Here is a 24,531-nt window from a genome sequence, read left to right on the forward strand (position 1 = left end):
AACTCTTGTCATTTATTGCGTCTCTGCGCGCGTCCTCGCGGCTCGCGCTGCCCTTCACTACAAGCTCGCGCACCTTCGACGGTTTCGCGCCAATGGTACGATTAATCAAACCTAGCTCCCTGTTTCGGGCTTGCACTGACCAAGAGAGAGCTACCGCAGCGTCCCTACGAGTGGCCTGGATATTAGGCAAAAAGAAAAGGGCTTTTACGGACGCAGAGACAGTCAAAGAGTGTATGCTTGCATCAATTCAGGAAGTGGTTGCAGATGAGAAAATCAGAAAAAGCGTTATTGACTCAATTAAGAACATTCCGATTTCTGACACGTCAACATCAAGGAGAGTGGAGACCCTTGCATCGGACGTTTTTGAGATTCTCTTGGACAAACTGAGAAAGGCGGAGGTTATGTCGCTAGCTATTGATGAATCCACTGACAGCAGCGATGTTGGACAGCTGATTTTTTGATGGTGAGTGCTTTCGGGAGGATCTACTTGGATTCATTCCTTTGGATGGACACACGACCGGCGAGGTGATGTTCCACAAAGTAGTTTCGTTTTTCAAGGAGCACAAGTTGGGATTGGATCGTATTAACATGCTTGTAACAGATGGGGCCCCTGCGATGTCGGGCCGAACACATGGACTGTCCGCTAGGCTGGCAGATGTGGCTCCACAGCCATGCCCGGCGCCGTGGGAGGGCCAGGGAGGGCCAGGCCCTCCCATTTGACATTCCTGCCCTCCCTCAATAAACATGTTTTTTATTATTTATAAAAAATATATATATATATTTTATTTTTTTAATTATAAATAAACTGTGAACTTTTATGCTACGATGTATGTGATGTCAGAACTAAAAAAAAAAATCGCAGGCTACGTCAAATAAATGCATGTGTCTGTTGTGATTCGTCCCCATTTAGACCAATCACAGCGTCACACTCTGCCGCCTATTCTGGATTTGTTTATTGTTTATTGTGCATTCGGTAGACTCCCATTTCTGTTTGAATTACAAAATGGACATCAGAAATTGGCTTAAAAGGTCTAAGGATTTATTAAAACGAAATAGCGATGAAAGAACTGCAGCCGATGCAGCTGCTGGCGACCCTGCACCTGCCGTTGCAGCAGCACGCCTTAATGTCACAAGCTTGACCCCGGCAAACCCCGGGGCTGAGTTAGCGAGCCCAATCCTTGACTCATCAAGGCGGCCGCCACCAACGCTGTCCTCCGAGGCACAGCTCCTTGTGCCCCTACCATCACCACCTGCGTTGCCACACCCTGCACCACACCCGCCAGCATCCTCCTCCTCCTGCTCCGTGCCTCCGCTACAGACGCTACCTTGCAGCACATCAACAGGTTCTATTGGGCCAGCAACCGCTCAAAGACCAACAGCCCCAGATGATCTTGGAGTTAATAAACCCAACCAGGTGAAACTGGATCGTTATCCAGGGAGATTGTTTTCAGGAAAGAAGCGCACTTTTGCCGCTGCATGGTACAACAACAGACCATGGCTTGAAGATTCGTTAAAAGCAGACGCAGCCTTTTGTTTCCCCTGTAGACAGTTTAAAGTAAATACGTCTTAATCTGATGCGGCTTTTACTGTCAAAGGTTTTTGAGACTGGAAACACGCATTACAGACTGATAAAGGACTGCTAAGACAGGCCGCATCAAAATAACACATTTCATGTGAGAGTTTGTGGAGAGAGAGACAGATACGCGAGGAAACAAATAAGGAAATTAGAACTTTGGTGCAGATCAGCTGGCACGGAGCCGTTATTACGTCTCAGCTGTCGTTGATATTATAGCTTTTTTAGCTGTCAACCAACTCCCTCTCAGAGGTGACTCGATTCACTCCACAGCATGTCCGAGTGCAGTGCATCGGAACATAAACCATGCCCAAGGCGGGCTAAACAGCTCATCGTCTCCGTCTCTACTATTTCTCTCCGAGTGCAACGATGAGGAAGCTGCCATCCTTAACCAGTGTGCCTTGCTCGTGATTTACCAGTGTCTGTGCTGCCACGCACACAATGTTTCAAAGTGGTTGCTATGTTGCCCTTTATTTGTGTATGTTTGCGATAAGTGTGCATCTTTACGCAATGCTGTTGGCCTTGCTGTTTGATATTGTGCCGCAGGCCCGCAGCACGTGACGGTTTTGTGTGCCCTCCCATGAAAATCATATGCCTTCCCTTTAGATTTGTTCTGGCGCCGGGTCTGTCCACAGCTGAGATCGCTTCATTGCCTCATCCACCAAAGCCTCCTGTGCGCAAAACTGAGTGGTGAGTTAAAAAACACAATGGACTCTGTCATGGCGATTATTAACTTTATTCGTTGTAACTCCAGTTTACAGCACCGCCTTTTCCGGCAGATGTTGTCAGACATGTCAGCTCAATATAATATAATGATTTGAACTTAAGGAGGAGATCATGGAGTTTCTCCGCAATTCAAAACATAAAAAAACCAACGCCTTTCTGTGTCTGATAGAGAATGATGAGTTTTATGCTGCCGTTTGCTTTTTGAGCAACATTTTCAACATCTGAACCAACTCAATTTGGAGCTGCAGGGCAGAGACAAAATGGTTACACAACTTGTGGAGGGACTCCATGCGTTTCAAAAAAAGCTCACACTTTTTTTTGCGGATTTATGTCCAGGGAAAATTCTCCATTTTCCAACACTGCGCACTGCAGGTTTACAAATCACCGAGGTGATGACTGGATTTATGGACGCATTGAAAACCAACTTTGCCCGCGAGGTTTGAACATTTCAGTCTCCTGACTGAAGTGATGAGATTTGTGAAGGACCCTTTCTCTGTGAATGTAGAGGGGGAGTTTGCACTGAAAGCAAAGGCGCTGATTGTGACATTAAATGAGGCGTCTTTACAACTCGAACTCATTGACATTCAGTCATCAGATGACCTGCGACAGTCATTTCAGCTGGCAGGTTCTGAAAAGTTCTGGACTCATGAAGTCAGCCACGAGAAATTCCCTCATTCAAGGGGTCTTGCACTTTTTGTCCTCACAATGTTTGGCTCGACTTACACGTGCAAATCGGCATTCTCACACATGAATGCCATAAAAACTAATAATCGAGCATCCCTCACTGACCAGCATCTGCATCACTGTATGCGTATTGCCATGACAACGTATACTCCCGACTTCCCTGCTCTTGCTAAATCGAAAAAATGCCATTTCTCTCATTAGATGGCACATATCTGCCAAGTTGGTTGCATACTGTATGTCAGTTATCACATGTTAATCAAAAAAGGTTTGAGTTTTAAAAGGCTGTGTGTTGTGGTTTGGTAATTAATACAAGTCTTTTGATAATTGTTTTTGCTTTTAATTAAGCAATTGATGTGGTATGGCTCACTTGTCTTTATTGTTATTATACCATAATATGCACTGTTGTTTGTGTATGGCCCTAAATTGCTATTTTGTGTGAATTATTAGATCATTTAATCTAAATCTAATGATGTTGATGGTTATATTAGTTTCACATGTATTGAGTTCTGAACTTGCCATTTATAAAGGCAAAATATATGCACTCCACTATGCTGTTGTAGTCATTTCATTTCAAACCTTTATTTTTGCAGGTGAATCTCATTGAGATCATTGATCTCTTTTTCAAGGGTGACCTGCTGTAGTATTTACTGTATCTGAAGCTCTTAATATGATTGCTCATATTTCAAGCCATTTTTTTCCCGGCCCCTTGCTTTGGAACATTTTCATCAACCGGCCCCCATTCCAAACTAATTGAATAGCCCTGCAGTAGAGGTTAGAGAGTACAATGTACAGAATATTTAACTGCCGTGGTGCTGGATCAATACCGGTGGTTTATTTTGTCAAAGCTGGAGATTGATCAGAAATACTTGATTTTCTTTCCCTTTTTTTGCAAGGCGAAATATAAATAACTAACCAAGAAGGGAGAAATACCACTCTAGAAGGACTTCGGACCGAAGTTCACACACACACACACACACACACACACACACACACACACACACACACATACACACACATACACACACACACACACACACACACACACACACACACACACACACACACACACACACACACACACACCACACACACCACACACACACACACACACACACACACACACACACACACACACACACACACACACACACCTTCTGTCTTAAACCATATTTTTTTGTGCAACTTTATGACCTCGCAGTTAAACCAGACTGGCAATCACAACTCACCTCAGGTCTTTATTAACCAGTTAAAGTCCTCCCTCTTTATGTCCCCCTGTCTATTGCCTTTGTTATAGTGAGACATAAAATATAAAAAAAATCTAATCTTGATGTATTTAAGGCCACAAAGACATTTCCCACCGCTGTTCTAAAATGCAATACTTAGAACACATAAATGATTAGTTTGTATATGTTTAGTAGGTATACCAAAATGACTTTTGCCACACTTAAGGCAATTTGTGTTGATTAATGCAGTATTTTCACGAGATAATTACCTGTGCTTTAAACACATGATTTAAAAATATCACTACTCTATACTAATATTCAAGCATCAGCTAAGGAGTAGATGATGTTGTGATACATATCTTAAAGTATGAGGTGTAATTCATAACTACAAAGTGAATACTAAATCATATGTCCAACATGTTGAGGAAAGAAAGATGAAATGCAAGTTTGAATCCAGAATTAATTCCTGTCCCTAGACGTGCTTTTGATCTTTATTGCTGATACGTTTTGTTCTTAAAAAGGGCTGCAATCTCTCTCTCTCTCTCTCTCTTGCTTTTCTCTCACACACTCATAAGCACACTCACACAGGACCAAGGTTATGGGTTGCTGGCACCTCTGTATGATCTGCTTTCAACAGACAATTCCAAGGACTGCCGTTTATAAAAGACACTGCAAAACCTTCCTGTGTGTGTGTGTGTGTGTGTGTGTGTGTGTGTGTGTGTGTGTGTGTGTGTGTGTGTGTGTGTGTGTGTGTGTGTGTGTGTGTGTGTGTGTGTGTGTGTGTGTGTGTGTGTGTGTGTGTGGACGACAACGCCCTTGTAGCCCTCTCGGAAGAGGACCTACAGGGTATCCTATCAGCCTTTGCGAAAGCATACAAACATAAAAAAGACCCAAATCCTCCATCAACCACCACCAAACAGCAGTACGCCTGTCCTACCCCCAAACATCTCCATTGACAACATCAGACTGGAAAATGTGGACCACTTCCCATACCTTGGCAGCATCCTATCATCAATAGCTGTTATTGATGATGAAATACACCATTGCCTCAGCTGTGCCAGTGGGGCTTTCTCAAGGCTAAGGAAGAGAGTCTTTGAGAACCGTGACCTCCAAGCAAAGACCAAAATCTTGGTCTATAAAGCTGTGGTGCTCCCCACTCTTCTGTATGGATCAGAAGCCTGGACCACATACAGCAGGCACTTAAAGGCACTTGAGGCATACCATCAGAGATCCCTCCGAAAAATCCTTAGGATTAGCTGGGAGGATCGGCGCACTAACACCAGCGTCCTGGAGGAGGCTGACATTGCCACCATCACTGCCACCATTGCCTAAAACCAGCTCAGATGGACTGGCCATGTTATCCGCATGCCTGACTCTCGCCTCCCAAAACAAGTCCTTTATTCCCAACTTGCTAAAGGGAAACGGGCCCCTGGAGGCCAAAAGAAGAGGTACAAAGATAACATAAAAACAAACCTAAAGAAGTGCCACATAGACCAAAAGCTTGGGAAGACATGGCAACAGACAGGGCGACCTGGAGAAACCTTGTCCGTGAGGGTGCTGCACTATACAATGATGATCTCTGCCATGCTGCACAAGACAAGCGCAGACTCAGGAAGGAGAGATCAACCACCAAACAGGTCCAACCCAAACCCTCCACCACTACATTCCCATGTCCACATTGCACAAGAATAATCAGGTCCAGAATCGGCCTCTATGCCCACCTGAAGACCCACAAGGACCAAGAAGGAGGACAGTCATACTCGACTACGAGTGACCGCCGATGATGATGGTGTTTGTATCAAGGTTAAACAGCAACTGAGAATCATCGCCATGTGTTCAGCCTTTGAGCAGTAATTCACCCCAAATGATTAAGTAGAGTTCAAACTGTTTTAGCTAATTTGGTAAATACATGTTGAAGTAACAACACTATTAAATGTGACATGCTGATGAAAGCTCTAGAAAAAAATAGCAAATTGACTTTGAGATAGTATATATATCTAAAACGTTTGCATAATTTAGGCATTCTATAGACAACGATCCAAAACATTTTGATAACCGATTGGATTGGGAAGTAAAACATGTAAAAAAAAACGTGGTTTCCTCTCTTTTGATGGCTCGATAGCTATAGAAAAACTCTTAACGAAGTTTGAATGGGAAGAGCAATTATCGGAGGTGTCTGAAGGACTTGTTCTTATTCATTATTGATAATGAATCAAAATCAGGACAGAAAAATATCCAAGAGAAATGTGGAAACAAACCAGTGCCATAAAGAAAGAAGGGAGAAGAAGCTGCAAGCAGGGAGGGGCTGAACAAATACACTAACAAGAGAAAGGGAAATTCCCCAAAGCTCTGATTTAATCAGGGTGGAGACCCCCAACAGGAGACTCATTAAAAAATAAGCATCTGTTTATTAGTGCAAACATTTTTAAGGCTAAGAACAAGATGCTTCAGAGAAGAAATCTCATCATTACAAAGCTGAAGTGTTTTTTATTTGTAGACATCTACAGTATTTAACCTGGCTCTCAGTCTGTGTTCAACTACTGATTCTTTTTCTCACTTACAATTCACCTGCACAATCTTCATTTTGCTCTCACTATAAATTATTTTAGTCATTTCTGCTTATGATTTTAGCAAAAAATTTACATTTTATAGACCATTATTACCCATATTTGAAGATTAAGCGTATCAGTGAAAATGTACCAACTTGCAAAAATAGTAACAGCCAAACGTATTTCTCTCCTTACTCGATTTGAAATTCAGTTTTAGAAATGGAATCATTTAATTGTGAAAATCACATATTCCACCTTCATGCACATAGACTGAGACATGCTTAAGTCTGAATAACTACAGCAGCACTCTGAGTTGATTCTGACTGCAGACGCTTCCTTCTTTCCAAGGTCTACTCATTTGCTCACTGTGATTGACAGCCGCCATACTCTAAGAACAGTGAAAGACAAGATTCCTGAGGCCAGGCTATACTGCAGAAATAACTGACCTTTAACGTAAAGAAAAAAATGATTACCATTTGCTTTTTTGAATTTGAAAAATACGTTTCAAGGAGGTGAGAACTTCCTGCTGGCAAGAGCCGCAACATTAAAAGAATCGCACTGCGGCACACAGGCTAGATATACTCTATATATTAAAGGTCACCTATCATGCTATTTCTAGGCAATAGCATAGGTCTCAGATATATACAAAATATAAAAAACACGTCTATGAAGTGTTTTGGTCAAAAAACCCATTCCAGCCATGCCTCATATCCCTCTATTTCTCTTCCTGTTACAAAAGTGCTGATTCTGGGTATAGGTCTCTCTTGAGAATGAGACCCTGTGTCTCAATGAGATTTTCCCACATATTAATGTATAAAAGACGTAAAAAAAGTGCATTTTGCATGATAGGTCCCCTTTGAGCTAATATTGTAAGGCAGGGTTGCCAACTTTGGGTACCTGGCTGGAGTGAGATTTTGGTATCATGGGTTTGATTACACATATGCGCACGAAATGACTGCTATCGTGTCAGTAGCGGGACCTTAGCATATATATACAATATATATACAAATACACAATATTGGACACAGACTATAAAGGGCACACAGTTTCATTCACTAATGAAAGTCAAACACACGTTTGTTACCACTGTTTTATTGTGTGCCTGTCGCGATAAGCAATTAGTTGACTTATCGTACGATAAATAAAAATGAACTCGATAAATTGCCATTTACATGAGGATGTGACTAGCAGTTTGAAAGGATGTACTTGAATTATTATTATATATTGTCATTATGTCAGTGGTCTAAAATGGTCATACAACGGTGCCGACAATATTATCGTTTATCGCAATAATTTCCGGGAAAATGTATCCAACAAAATTAATTATCGTGAGAGGCCTATACATGAAACACACACACACAAACAAACAAAGCTACATACTTACTCCAAACTGCCAAATATATTAATTAACACACTCTCACTCTCATACTCTTTGACTCTATTTTGGCCTAGTAGAACAATAAGCAGCAAACTTTTACTTTTTATCATTTCTACTGGATCTTAGATCTGCGCTTGCGCAATACGGATCGGCAGTGGCGGCCACGGAGTATTTGTGTTGGGTAATCTATGGTAGGGCTAACCCATACAGTGGTGGGGCTCAAGTCAGTATTTGCATTGTAATTACATACACGCTCCCCTTGACAGTGAAACGCCACGCGTGAGGTTTAGATTATTTCCTCAATCCAAATTGAACTCTATGAAATAAAAAGGCACATTTGTCTTGTAGTAAATAAAAAGGGCGACCTGGAGCCAATCCTGCAATTTCCCCACAGGTGAAAGAGTTGACATGCTGAAAACCCAACCCCTGCAGGGGGGTCTGGGGAGATTCTCCCCCAGGAGATCTTTTGAAATACTAACATATAAAATACACATTCTGGTACTCTCTTGAGAAGAGAAATTAATACATCTATTACTACACGACATATTTAAAAAAATGAATGCCATTTTAGTTTTTTGTTACTTTGTTCTGAAAGCTGAACCTGCTGCTCCTCACAGAGAGAAGAGGGAAGAGGCTGTGTGAATTACTTTACATTGTGGATAAGGGTGGATAGCCCCCATTGTTCTGTGTGTCAAAATGAAAGACAGCCCACACACCTATCAATCATCAAACCGTGGGGTCTTATTTCATTACGTGTTGATTTCTATCAACACGTAATTGACTTCCTGCAACAACACAACGCCGTTATCTTGATTCTGATTGGTCAGAAGACATTATCAAAGATGTTCTATTGAGAAGACTACGTGACAAAAGTTTTCAAAACCGTTTCTAGTCTTCGGTATTCTTGTTTTGGCGTGAGAATAGTTTGGGCAGCGTGAGAGCGTGAGATTGAGAAAGCGTGTCACACGCCAGATGCGTGAGAGTTGGCAACCCTGTTGTAAAGAGAGGATTTACCAATGAATACTGCGACAACCAACAGCTGTGTGTGTGTGTGTGTGTGTGTGTGTGTGTGTGTGTGTGTGTGTGTGTGTGTGTGTGTGTGTGTGTGTGTGTGTGAGAGAGATGGAGGGGTAGACACAGTTTAAACTGAAGCATGTGGGGATGGTAATCCTTTTGTAAATCTGCATGTGTGTGTAAATATTTGTGTGTCTGTGTTTTACGTCAATATGTGTAAAGTATTAAGCGAATAAATGTATCATTAGATCTGCAGCTGTGTGTGTGTGGGTGTGTGAGTGTGGGTGTGTGTGTGCAAAGGTGGATGATAAAGATGATGATGATTTTCAGGGCTGGATTGGTTTAGGTTGTGTGTGTACGTTTACACGCTGCATGTTTTTAGCTGTTTTCCGGCTCATATGCAGGATTGAGGATGAGAGAAAGAGGTGGATGGGGAGGAAAAGAAAGGAGGGAATACAGAGGGAAAAGAGGAGGAGTTCAGAGGGATAAGTTGAGGGTGGTGAAAGCTGTGACGGATGGAGGGAAAGATGTTCAGCGGGTCACAGAAGCTTAAACAAATGTGTGGTTGGGATTGGAGGGTTAAAGCCCCTCCACCTAGGGCTGGGCGATTTTTTCGGTTTTAACGATTAATTTGCATTTTTACTTTCCTACGGTTTGTGAAATGGCTGAACCGAAAAATCGCGATTTCAAAACATTTCTAGACTCCGCAGATTTGTTTTGCTTTAAGGGACTCCGTAGTAGCTTACTCTCTCACTTTCCAGAACGCGCACAAAACTCAGCCACATTGCCTGTGACTACCCGATCTGCAGCTCTGTGTACACATATATCACTTAAATTATTCAATACATCATTTGTACTGAAGTATTCAAGAGTAAATAAAGTAAATACAGTTTAATATAAATGATTTGCTGTGGCCAATTGTTTTCATTGCATTTACAGACCCGTGTAAATCTCTGATACCACCCAATGAATGCATTGACTTGCTTGTAGAACCATGCTACACAAAACAGATAGCAACACCTATACAAACTATTTTAAAAAAAAAGGGGCTACTGTATCGACCTATATAAAGTATATAAATATTATTTTTTTTTCAAAATACCAAAAAGATCCTGCATTTTAGCCATGCCTCATTTCGCTCCATTTGCTTTTTCCAGCGCTGTTTTTGCAGGGGCTGATTCTGTGAGCTGCAGCTGACCACGCCCCCCTGCAGGAGAGGGGAGTGTGCTCTGAGATCAGCTGCTGGGCTGTCAGAAGAGGGGGAGACAAAGAGATCTCCGTCCTCCGTGTTTTATTCTTATAGAAGTAAGAAGAGAAGTAATGGGGCAGAAACCCTCCTTTTTACGCAGCGGTCCAGACATAGACATCAAACGGCGACACATATTCAGTGTGCAGTTCCTTTGGCATTAGGGCAGGGATATCTAGATACTTCCCAAGGTTTGACATCATGAAGTGTGCTACTTTTAAAGCAAGCAACGATGTTTTCAAATCTGTAATCAAAAAGCTCCTCAAAAACACTATCGAAGCAGTTCTTGCTGTTGCTACGTTAGTTCAAACAGTAACAACGGACTACTTTTCTTAGCGGATGCTTGTCAATTTAAATCAATACATAAAACTATTTTTAAATCAATAAAATCATTTTCTAAATCCATAAAAGCATTTCAATTAATATTGGGAGTCATGTCGTTACTTTGTTGAGAATGTGGCCATGTAATAAGCGGGATAATGTGCACATTGCATAATGTGCCTTCATGCCGATCTAGATCCCTCCGCAAAAAAAACGGCTCGTTCGCGGGCGAGAGTCGGCTCCCGTCGTTCACTTAAAAGAGCCTTGGTCTGGTTTGTTTAGAAAAAAACAGAAAAAAATCGAGGTTTAAATCAAAAATTGTCCATTAGTTAGAAAAAAATCGCGATTTTATTTTTAGGCCAAATCGCCCAGCCCTACCTCCACCCCTCTTGTCTCTGTAACATCTGTCTCATCTTCCCCACCTCAGGGCAAGCCTCTATTGTTAGCCTCTACAGCTACTTTTATTCTCTGCGTTTTCTTTAGGTTCATATTTTTTTTTTCACCATCAATCTTATCTCTGTACATCTATGTTACCTTCTCTTTGCATGTCTCTAACCTCCACAGCTGTCACAGACACCTCTACTTACTTACATGCTCTATTTTCAGCAATATAAAGTATATCGCATCTCTGATTGATTCACTTCATAGTTGAGTGATGAGTCGCAGTGGTAAGTCACAGTGATCCTGCATTAGCCGTCCTTGGACTCTTTGCATTCAACATTAGAAGCTACTTTTATTGCTTTTAAGTAAAAGTGTACAAATGTCACAAAGAAGAGCACCATCAGATAGAAAACAGTTCTAAGGGACAGCAATGTTGCATTTATGTCATGTCGGAGTTATTTCAACCATAAGTTAAATGCTAAATAGTTGTGTTATTGTTACTGGGATTCTACGATATGTCTTACATGGTATTTGACAACATTCACAACAATCAGTGTCCATCAATGAATGGAATGAAATCCAGATTCAATAGATACGATTGTGTTTTAATGTCAATGTATTTCTAATCCCTTCCTGGGCTAATTCTGTATTCGTACAACTTTCTTGATATAAACTCTGAGTTTATTATTTTTATCTTTAATCAATAGTATTTATCTACGTCCTAATGAAAGCCCAAATGCTCTTTGTCTGCGGTGGAGTGTGTATTGGACCATGCTGTGTTAGAAGTGTGCATGTACGCTTGTTAGAGTCCTGGTACGGCCAGGTTTCCTCTTATATTAAGTTATTTGTTTCCCCCATGACAACATTGCTCATGTTATCAGCTCTAAGTTGGTTAGGTCGCACAGTCGTCCTGCTGCTGGGGAACGAGGAGGTCCCTCAGGTGAGTATCCGTTCTTAAAAAGGCACTAGGTGTGTGTGTGTGTGTGTGTGTGTGTGTGTGTGTGTGTGTGTGTGTGTGTGTGTGTGTGTGTGTGTGTGTGTGTGTGTGTGTGTGTGTGTGTGTGTCTGAGCGTGAGTATGTGTGTCTGCGAGCATGTGTGTCTGAGCGTGTGTGTGTGTTTGTGTCTGTGTCTGAGCGTGTGTGGTGTTTTATGTTCCCAAGGAGGGGGCCAGCTGATAACAACGGGAACAAATGTCAGATTGGGACACATTTTATTGAGCGTACCTTTGGCCATCCTCAATCCTCCAAACCATAAAACAATAAGAGAATGCACACTGACACTCCCAAGGTCTTAAAACACCCCCAACCACCCACACACACACACACACACGATGGTGAACACACAGACACCTTGAACCCGACACGGTTTGTTGAACTGGGTGAGGGGGGAAGGCGGAGGGGGTTGGCAGGAAAAGGGTGGAGAGTGAAGGATGTTTGGTGTGTGACTCTGAAACTGAAAAACAAGAAACAAGAAGAGGGACACATCGTTCAGCTCAGTAGATCCTAGTTGAAGAAAATAATCCAAACAGTTTGGACTTTAAAAATGTATCGTGACCGACAACATTTTCTCAGGGATTTTCGTGGCGCATCTGATTCACTTAAATGTGTATAAATGTCTCGATACATACATAATAATGCTTCTGTATTTCACCACAGAACGTAAACTTGATGCAGCCATACATCATATTAAATGCCTACTTTCTAAAACATCTCACTCTACCCAGGTCCCAGGTAAACCAGTAAACATTGCATTTTTTGTCTTAAACAAGACATAATGTGCCCTTTACCAACAAAGTTGCTGAAGATTGAAGATAAAGAATTTTAGAGACATTTTTAAATTGTAACAAATATGCATCGGGTCATATCCACAAAATACAACAACATTTTGGACCCGGTTATATGACAAATTGACTGATTTAGACAGATATTTTCTTGATTCTTGCTCTATATAAGTGTGCATCTGATATGCAGGAAAAGGCAGCGTCCATGCTGATTTGAGAGCTTATCGAGTTCAGTCAGACACTTGTGTAAAAGGCTGTCGAGGTTTCAGTCTCTCACAGCTCCAGACCTCATTACAGCCAGGCGGGAGGCAACTGCACTCTGCTCCAAGTCAACCGGCTAATTGCACTTACCAGAGGGACACACACACGCACACGAACACACACACAACTTACAACATGTTAAATATACACAACTATAGTGCATAAGGTGTATAAAAGCGTCTAACAAGTAACATGTAATGTGTAGACAAACACATGCAGAGTACACAAAACCCCAGGATAGAAGGGCAAAAGTGTGTGCATGTTTGTATGTATAGATACAGTATACACACGCACACTAAAACACACGCACAAACAACATAAATATGTCAACAGGTTGTGCTCAGTCACAGCTGGTGGATACTCCTATAAGCAAAACTAATTGTAATGCTATGTACTCCCCCAGTGTGTGTGTGTGTGTGTGTGTGTGTGTGTGTGTGTGTGTGTGTGTGTGTGTGTGTGTGTGTGTGTGTGTGTGTGTGTGTGTGTGTGTGTGTGTGTGTGTGTGTGTGTGTGTGTGTTGCCGAGCAGTATGGTGGGTTTTTAATATTAATTGCATAGCTTCTTATTTGAGTTTGAGTCTTAGAGGGGGGTTGTTAATAATTTAGCAGCTACTGTATCCCGCTCAGTGGAGAGCATTCCTCACCAACAAAACACACACACAAACGAGAGACTTAGGAGCATACATAAACATACAATGGTCATTTATATGCAACCAGATGAGATGCAGCCTCGTGTTTCAACATAATTCTTCACATGCTGCCGTGCACAAATTAATGAATGTGCATATATGCAAAACACACAAATAACTAACATACACTAACATGTGACACACACACATACAACTACATACAATTGGTACAAAAACCCCAAAGCAAAGAGAAATGTCACATGTTAATGCTTGTGTGCATTTTTAATGGTATTACCATTAAGTTGGCCTCCAGGCTGACACCACAATGACCTAAAACTGTGTGTGTGTGTGTGTTTGTGTGTGTGTGGGGGGGGGGGGTTGTATTTATTGGAGAGAAATAATGTGTTGGGCACTTACATGAGAAATATTCATAAGACACTGTGTGAGTTAAAGTTCAGTGGATTGCAGATGTGTTTTTTTTTCAGAGAGCAGTGTAGTAGTGTTTCCCGTTTCGGTTGAGAATAAAAGTCTCTACGGCTTAGAACACCCCGAGGGATCTCTGTTAACCAGGAATATGATCATTTTGTAAATGTTGATACGTTGGTCATGATTCTCGCAGAATATAAGTCATGCCCGGGGGCAACACATCATCAAAGTGCAGTAGACCTTCTAATGAGATGCCATTTAACTAATCAAGTGCAAGATGATTTACAAGGTGGTGTGTAGAGGAAATGTTCTGCAGCACAAACTGTTGACTTTTCACTGTTTGTATCTTTCCCAAAGGGGGAAACAACGATAAAAATGAGGGAGAGAGGGAGAATCACTTTTTGCTCACAATTCAAAAACGTGTGACAAGTGGTTGTGATCCCGAATCTATAAAGTTCTGGGATCTGAAAGTCTGTGAAACTGGAAGACTATGGTGTTTTTTGAATGAAAAAACTGACACTTTACTAAAGTACAAACTATTTGGTTGTCTCATTCAAGTTGAGGTCACTCTAGACCAAACACTAATGCTGAAAAACCTTGGCTAACATGTTAGGGAAAGATTGTGGTTTATAGCAATTAAGCTGTTGTACAGACTTAGGGTCTGACATTAATAATTATAATAATAATAAGGTTCTCAACAACAACATTGATGGTTGGATTCCACCATCTCAACCCCCTTTATTTCTTACCCCTCTAAATAAAGGGCTGATTCCTGCATGGCACTGAACTTTGATAAGCAACACAATTGTTTATTCTAAACATATTCTTTACAGATAATAAGCTGCCGACAAACAATACAAACACATATTTACCATCCATCCCAGGGCCGGACTGGGACAATAAGTCAGGCTGGGAATTATACACCCAGCCAGGCCACTACCAGTTTTTTGTGCCATTTTGCTGGATTTATTTGTCAATTTTTACAGCGTTGCTGCCCGTAGTGATAGCCCTCTAAATCTACTACCCAAAAATAAACATATGGACATGGGTTACTATTTTTAAAAATGTGCAAATTTATTTAGGAACCTATGTGAACATATTTTAAGTGGGGGTGGACCTCAAATCCTATAGGGGGGTCCGGGGGCATGTCCCCGGTAAGATTTTTTTTTAAATGTTGGACTTAAATGCATCAATCTGGTGCATTTTAAGGGGGAAATAAAGAGACTACACCCATATGAAACATAACTGTATACATTTAAATAATCATAAAATCATAAGAACATGGCCATAACCAATAACATACCATATCCAATATGAAAAGACATTGAAACTTGTTTATTTATTTGTTTTTGGTTCATTTATAGTTGTGAGTGTGTCTGTGCTCCTGAACCAGCCTCTCCTGTCTCCCCCCTCTCCCCCTGCTCCTCTTTGAGGCAGAAGCAAAGACTAGTTTTAGCTCTCAACAAGTTTTAATAGTTTATCTTACCCTTTTTCACCTAGTTAACGTTTTTTTTATTATTATTCATGCATATTTTACTAATCACTCCCCCCTCAAATGGAAATATGTGCATAAATGATGACCAAACCGTTTGAGACCCACTGAGATAACTAACCCCTAGTTTCCACCGGGTCCGTCTGCGGCGTGTTACGGCTGCGCCTCGGTTTTGGTCCGACGGAAACTAGGGGTTAGACTAAGTTAACTATCTAAACACTCAGAGAGTCCTTTACCTCACCTGAGCTGTAGTTATCAGTCTGATTGGAGAGGACTCTCCTCCACCTTGTTGTTGAAAAAGCTCCTTATATACGTTAGCGCAGCTAGCTAGCACCAGATGCTAACAACAACAATACGCGGTGCGCACGCTTTATCTCACTCGCTCGCGCCACACATACACTAACACACACCCTCCCGAGCTTGAATGACACACAGACCAATCGAGGGCATTAGTATGATCTGTATGAAAGTGGCACACATTATGTATGTAGACAGCCAGTCACCCTCTGTGAGGCAGAGTCAGACCCACATTTGCGCAGCGTTGCGTTCACAATACATACATAACAAATCCTCAAGCCAGCAGGCCACTTAGCAGGCCAGGCCATCGGGAAACCTCCCGGTCCTTCCGATGGCCAGTCCGGGCCTGATCCATCCTCTTAATACTGCCAAAGAAAAGCTTTGATCAGATTGAAATGATCCTAGCCTCGGTCTGCTGGCCTCCATTTACTTTACTAGTGACATAGAGCAAGAGAGGATGATTTAATCCAACGCTCCCTCCTCTCTTTCTAATTCAGTCTGACCTTCATTCCTACATCCATCCTGCAGTTCAGACCCTCTCCCTCCTCGCTGCCCCTCTTCACTTCATCCCATCCCTTCCTTAACCCCCCACTCAGCTTTGGGTAGCAGGGTAGAGGGGCGTTGGGGGAGGATGAGTAGGGGGATCAAAGTCATCCTGTCGTTTGTTTCCCATTGCCCTACTTTCCTCTGCTGCACCGCTGTAACACATTAGACCATGTGGGCCACTGGCCTACAGCACCAATGTGTGTGTGTGAGTATGTTTACAGTGTAAACACGCTGTATATACACAAAGTACTATACATGAACATGTGCGTTTATGGGACTGAGAAATTCAGTATTTCTAGAAGTGCAGCTCCATAGTGTGGGTATGTGGTTGTACACCAACATTATTGGGTGCATGGATATGTGTGTATATGTGTGTATGTGTATGTATGTGTGGTGTGTGCGTGCGTGCGTGTGTGTGTGTGTGTGGTGGCTCTGTCCCTGAGGGGAGAGTGATGCATGCAGGAAGGTAAACTCTGCTCTCTCTGTCTGAATTTCTGCCTGTTTGGCTGAATGTTTACCTGACAGTGTCTCCGCCTGACTGCTGCCTACTGTCTACAGTATATTTCCCGACTGTTTATCTGATATAGCAGCATATGCCTGTCTATGTGAATACGACCCCGCTTTTGACTCTGAAAAATAAGCATCTCAAGTGCAGAGGAAAAAAAAGGAAAAATATAAATAGACCACAATATATAAGAAAATTAGATCCTAACAGTTTATGCGTAAAGAGTCAAAATATGATACTGCAAATGTATGGTCATCGGCTGTATTTACTGTAATGAACATTGATATTACATGTGTAAAATGATGCTTGAAAGAGTATTTGTTTAGAAAATCAGAGGCCCCAGAACTGAACCTTGAGGAACATCTCACAATGCATCTTCACAAACTGCTGGCTTGTCTTTTTTATAGAGATTGATTCTAGATGATATCCTCCCAATGGAATATAAAATTAGGTCCTTATAAAAGTCCTTGTTTGAGATTAGCTGTGTGTATTTTATTATTCCAGATAACACTGCCAAATCCAGCACATTTTATTCATTATTTTGGATGATCCGGCTTATTGTAAATGGGAAACAATTTACACATCTGCTAAATGAATAATTCTAAATATGACCATGATAATGATGTTAATCTAAGAGGGCAATTAACAAGTGGTGAAAGGATGGAAACTACCTGGAGTTTAAGAAAAGTACATTTCTGAATCATCTTGCACACTGGGATTTTTAAAGACTTGTGTCTAATCTGTACACACATTCAGAAGACAGAGAGAAGTGTTGAAACCTATCTTTGTAAACGATGGCTGGATAGAGATGGAGGGAGAGGTCAGAAGAACAGAGGGGATCTGGTGTGGATGGCTCTCTGGAGCCTCGAGGGTGGGGGTGATGCTGGCTACCCAGGATGGAAAGGCACTTCTACAGAGCAGAGAATGATGTGGAGAGGCGTGGAGTGCACACTCACACACACTTCCTCACACATGCACACGTAGCCCTCTCGGAAAGCTAAAGAATATAAGTGTTGTGAAATGAGACGATTGGAAGTGGAAGCAGAATTGGTGACCCGGCCTTCCTTCCGGCCAGTATGACTTCTGTCCAAGGTTGGACCCTATAGCATTGGTTTGATACATTCAGAGTGACAGCCTGTGTCAAGGTTAGCCTTGCTGCAGTGCACTGGTTTGCCACTAGCACTTAATTGTGCAGCTGTTGGATGAAACCACATGTCTTCCAGAGGAAAGGCAACAGTCATTTTCTCATTGATGCTTCATGATGGATTGTTTTGACCATTGGTGTTTACAACCAGGGCGCCACAGAACTGGCTCATGAATCAACATGCAGCTAGAATAACTCTAAATCTAATTTTAGTCATTTACAAGTTGAGCTGCCTGTGTGTTTGTGATTCCCGTTTGCCTTGTTGATAAAAACATTTCTGATTTGGATTGTTTGCACAGATTTTCCCTCTTTCTCATAAGACCATCAGGCCTCTGGCTCTTTCATGCAACTTTCCAGTTTGCAGTTGTCCCTGGACTCATCAGTCAGCCATGAGCCACAGGTTTTCCAACTGCAAGTCTGGACCATAGTACAATCAGAGCTTTTCATGTCAGCCGTCACTCTTAAGATGAGTGGAGCAGAGAAGAAGAAAGCAAGGTGGCGGTCAGGAGCTCTTAAAAGTGATATACTAGCTGCGTCTGAGCAGGATATTGGGTGTGTGTGTGTGTGCGGACCATCTGCTCTGCTGAAATTAGCTGCCTACTCCAGTTAAATGCCGTGACAGCTTGCTGGTTAGGGAAACACCAACCTGATATTAACTCTTGGAGATGTATCAACCACAAGCTCTTTGGCTGCGTGTTCAAACCGTAGCAGCTCCTCGCGGGAAAGATCTGCTGCAAGTTCCCCACAGTGCTCAGAGTTAAGTGGGCTTTTAGCGCTGGGAGAACTACAAAATTATATATATTGTTGACTTTAAAGCACTTCAAACAGGTTTAATAACCATTACAAACTGTGAAGTCCACTGAGACAAATGTAATATTTGTGATATTGGGCTATATAAATAAACATTGATTGATTGATTGAATATAGCAACAGCAGAAGCCATGACTAGCAAAGCTCTCAAGCACCTTTTCAGAGTTAAAAGAAAAGAGTTAACATGGCAGAGATAATTGCAAAGCACTACTGAAAAGGATTAAACTGGGACCACAGGAGTTCTCACAGTTATTCAAAGACTAAAGAATAAAAATAAGAATGGCTCATTTGTTTCCGGATAATGTGTTTTGCATTGTTCTGTGTTACACGGTATCAGGCATACATCGATGACCTAACTTGCCCACAATGTCGTTCTTCTTTTAAAAAGAAAAACAAGGGGGGGGACATTTCTTTTGATTCCTTTTCACGTAGGCAGCTCGCCTGTCATCAAATTCAGTTCAACTCATGTTTTAATCTACACGGAAAATAACTGAGGCTGGGCTTTCCTTAGGGTGTGAGATACTTCCAAGGACATGATTTCATTTTTTTTTTTTTGTAAAGGATGGCCTTGTTTTATTTTTCAAGAATCCACAAACACAATTCCAGACACGTGGAAACGATGAACATTTCCCTTAGAATCAAACATCTGGCCAGGCAACCCAGCCTAAGTGTTTCAGACATTACTAACACTGCTGTACATGAGAGAAATAAGAGGATGCTGTGCTGCCGGCCGGTTTCCTTGGATTGGAGTATAATTGATCAGGAAAGGCACTTCAACTGTGCCTCTCAGCTCCTCTGAGTGTTGTGGCATTTGGACGCCTACAAACCTCCTCTGGCTTCTATATGAGGTGTAGGGAGTGACCTTTTAATGACAGGACCTTACTATATACACTGTGCACTCCCTCCAGTTTGCTTTAACCATCAGTTACACATCATGCCGTCCTTTCCATCTATCTCATCTTGTGGCACTTTTCTTCAACCTCTTTTATATATATTTGTACGTCTTTTAACAAACCCCTTTCCCTTACCTTTCTGTTATTGTCCCATAGCATATTGTTTCCCATATAGCATTAAAAACCTAAAATTACGTGGTGCCCTAACTAGTAACAATTATAATATATAAAACAACTCACTGACTCCATGCATTCATAGCATGTTGTTTTCACTCTTTTATATCATTGACATCTTTTTTATCTTTGTTTGAGTGACAAATAAAGAAATACGTCACTTCATGGAATCTGAAGTGGGAACTGATTGAGAAAACTATCAGTGGATTAATTGTAATTAAAAAATAATAGCTAGTTGCAGCCATATTTAAAAAATACTTTAAAGAACAAAACAAACATCACATGCTCAGTGTAAAGCCATGCTATCACGTATGTTTTAAGTCCCTCTAGAGATGTTATGGAATATCTAACGTAAATAAATTGATACATTTATACTGTTATTCTTGTGTGGCATAAAGGGATTATAACTGCATTCTCTTGTGTAAATAAACAACCTTGAGTCCTTATTTCCTCGTTCCTCATCCTGCAGAGAAAGAAAGTTCTTGATGGAGATTGGTTGCAGCACTTTCCTCCGCCTGACACTGAACCGTCAAACCCACTCACATCAACACACACACACACCTGGGCTTCTTTCACTACACTGCTGACTTTTCACTTTGCATTACAGTACCATTCGATGCTTGGGCAACACACACACACACACACACAGTAGCAGGTCATTGCTGTATCCTTGCAGCATTATGAAACAATATGGCTGTCTTCAAAGTGAGCACTCCTCACCACAGGAAGCCTTTCAGTGCAGAGAGAAAGAGATGAGGGTAAGATAAATAATATGTGTGTGTGGGGGGGGGGGGGGGGGGCAGAGAGAAATGGAGGAAAGTAACAGGCAGGTAAGAAAGCAATAAGGTGGGAGGAGAGAGAATAAAAGGAACAGAGTGAGGCAGAAGGAAGAAGAGAGAGCACTATGAGAGGAACAAAGTCTCCGTCCCAACCTTCCTGATCCAGAATCTTCCATTACATGACCGTTTAAAACCCTTCATGCATGTTCTTTTTGTTTCCTTTGCAAAAAGGTTGAAATATGATCAAAGTGCCTTTTAAAAAATCACTCTTCTCATCTTATACTCGAATCCCTCTTCACTTTGCTGCAAGACATTTCTCAAAATACATTCATATTCCAGGAACGCCATATATGAAATGTGAAGCTATAACAATGAGAAACAGACAGTCAATCTGACAGCAGAGGGTATAGAATGACATCGAAATGAATGGAGGAGACAGTTAAAATATGTCTTAATGAAATCTTGCACTGACTGTCACATTTGTTTATTTTCCCACACTCTGCTAAAGCCGATGTTGTTAACAAATATCACTGATGGTGTTAAAGTGCAACATGTTTCATTCAATGTTTAAATTAACAGCAACACGTAAGTTTGATTATTGTTAACAATACAATAGTTGTGTCATTCACAAACAAATGGGAGCTGATCATTTAATAAATTATGCCTATGGCAGCTACCACGTGGAAACAACAAGAGCTGTGATTGGTTGGATCGGGCTGCTTGTGTTTTCAGGGTCAGTAATCTGCTGCTTTTCAGGAACACACAACAAGCAAAGCCTAACTACCTTCAGCTCTCCACAATCACTGCAACTAATGAAAGAACAGAAGCATGGCGGCTGCACAAAGCAAAGTAGAAGTCACCAGGATGTAACTTCAGATATATTATATTAAAATCACTCTATATCACAAAGTGACAGAATGTAAAAGTATGACAACATCATTTAAACATCTATTCACAATTAACTTTACATTATAAATATTGTTTTGTCTTTCATTCAGGTTTGTCCAGGTTTCCCACCACTTCACAAACATCTGATTCAAGGACTTTTCAACGACTCACCAGGCCGAATAACCTCAAATGCAAAGACCGCACACAGACATGCAATACATGTAAATGATTGTTAAAAGAGGCTCATAGTCAATAAAGAGCGGCAAATCGGGGTAGTATCTATTCCTTGAATAAGTTAATGGGAGAGCTTAGTATGAAATAAAGAGCAGTGTGTTTAACTTCCTGCCGGTCCTTACCGTCGTCCTCCTTGCTGTGTGTGTTCTGCGGACTGTGGCGCATCCTCTCCCCTCGGCTGGCCGGGCTCAGGTCAGACGCTGCTCCCAGATCAGCTGCTAACCATGTGGGCTCGCTCATCTCTGCCTCCTCCTCGCTGCTCAGTGAACTGTCATCCTGCAAAAGGAAAGAACAAACAGGAAAATAAGATATCTATATTTGTATAGTAATCAACAAGTATTTGTATAGATCCAGACAAAGGGAATATACAATCTAATAAGACCACAACATTTCATTTTTCAGGCATTGATCCTCAGAGAAATCCAAGAATCTTTAATAACCAGAAAACACATTTGATCTATTAAAAGGGAATGTGGTTATTGCTGGTAAACACTGTACGAATTCAAAGTCTTCAGTATTCTTTACTGATCATATTACAAAAGCGTTTGTCTTACAAAAGATTACCTTGAAGTTGATGTGGTCTGCACTTTACACAGGTGATTGGCAAAGTGATTTACTGACGGTAAGTATTTCAAGAATGTTATTTCCTTTAACAAACATTTCACTAAAATCATTCTTGCTTCAACCTGAGATGTTTTATACAACATGTAATGGCAGATGTACGCATTTATGACATTGTAAGCAAAGTTGACTTCAAACCAAGGACGACTTGGAGAGTAACTTGACTGACAACACTGTGAAACTTTAAGATCTTTTGTAAGAAAAAAGCAACATTGAACCTTTGTGTATGCTTTTGTCTGATTTAATCCAAAAAGTGCGGAGACAACGCCAAGCGCAGATAGCATCTCACAACGCACTTATCTTCTCTTGCACTTTATATGTCGTTGCTGCTATATTGTATATATATAGCAGCAACTTGTATCATGTTCTTAAATGTTTTATCTGAGGGACTGCGGATGGAAATGAGCTCCGAGCTAAAATCCGGCATATTTACACTATTTGCATTTTCTTGCTTTAAGTGTTCATTAATGTGCATTGTCCCTGCTAAATAAACGATTAAATGAAATTAAAAACAAGGACACATTTATCACCTTTCCTTTGTGCCTAAAAGGCTCCTCTTAGCATTCTGCTACTCTTTTTACCCTTCAAGTGTCAACAAATGGCAAAACGCATTAGTGGACAGGTGTGTAGATCATGATAGAAGTGTTGAAAAAATGTTTCCTCACTTGCAGACGTGTCAAAAAAGTAAAGCAATATGAACTATAAGGAAGAAAATAAGTCAACTGTAGTAGAAGAACTCGCAGAAAAAGGAAGGAAAGACTAAATCAACAAAACTGTTTTCTCATGAAAGTTATCTTTTGTAAATCCATCCGATTATCCACCTTTTCATGAATGAAAATGTTTCGAGCCCTTTTTAATCTTTCTATTCAGCATCCAGGCATGACAGCTGCTCCGCCGGTTTAACCCAAACATCAGAGGAAACAAGAAACACGAGGCAGGGGAACAGCAGGCAGGCAAATCAAACACAACATGCTTCTCAGTGTGTAGCACCTGCAGGCCTCGCAGCAGCACACTGAGACGCTTTCCTCATAACTCTGAGCGCCTGCCTTTCACCTCACACACTTTCCCTCTGTTCACAACATGAAACACTCCCAATGGAAACCGTTTGCCAGTCAAGAGTTTCCAAAAGCTGAGCATGAATGTTTTTATGAAATAGATTTAACGGTTGTTAGATAAAACTGTGACTGACAAAAGCATAAAAAGATGTACAGACTGAACATAAAGTGAAGTTTAGAGACGATTCAAGACAAAAGAAAGACACACGACATGGGAACAAACATTTTGAATAATCTTCATTCAAGTTAAGAAGTCACAAATGTAAGCTCAGCTTGAAGCTAAAATACTTAATTTCCTATGTCAAGGTGACACATGGAGGAAAATAAAATATAATTGAAAAAAGGTAAAACTGTGAGCCAGGTAACAGCAAGAGCCACTGGCTGTTTGTAGCAAATAATCATGAACAGATAAAACACTAATCACTGATATATGTACAATTTAGGACGTGTATACTGCACAATATTATAGGGTTAGGGACTAAGTACGCTTAAGACAGTGGGTTATAAAAAGCAAGAATACAACATTTCGTTTCCTGCATTAAAGAAAGATATTCAACACGACCCTCCACCTTTATGACCTCCATTTCCTTTACATCTCTCTACGAATACACAATACCTGCAATATACCTTCAACCTTCAATATGTACAACAGGCCTGTAACTTGAACCAAGAATTCAGGGTCTTTACTAAAAGACAAGACTTCGGTTAATAAGCCATGAACACGCCCCAGAAACAAAGAGCTGAAACTTCATAACCCCTTTACTCTGCGACAATCAGCTACAAGAAATCTGCAACACACACACACACACACACACACACACACACACACACACACACACACACACACACACACACACACACACACACACACACACACACACCACACACACACACACACACA

At 41.2% G+C, this 24,531-nt stretch overlaps 1 protein-coding gene across 3 annotated transcripts in view; it reads right to left on the reverse strand.

The window, feature by feature from the left end:
* Positions 1-24,531, reverse strand: part of LOC117558752 (nucleolar protein 4-like) — a 153,870-nt gene that overhangs the window by 48,043 nt on the left and 81,296 nt on the right. For all 3 annotated transcript variants that reach the window (XM_034235136.1, XM_034235135.1, XM_034235137.1), the window contains one exon: positions 22,077-22,230. In XM_034235136.1, the coding sequence (XP_034091027.1) occupies positions 22,077-22,230 (154 nt within the window). The remainder of the gene's footprint in view (positions 1-22,076; positions 22,231-24,531) is intronic.

The sequence above is a fragment of the Gymnodraco acuticeps genome, unplaced genomic scaffold (assembly GCF_902827175.1).
Source record: "Gymnodraco acuticeps unplaced genomic scaffold, fGymAcu1.1, whole genome shotgun sequence".
Classification (NCBI taxonomy): Eukaryota; Metazoa; Chordata; class Actinopteri; order Perciformes; family Bathydraconidae; genus Gymnodraco; species Gymnodraco acuticeps.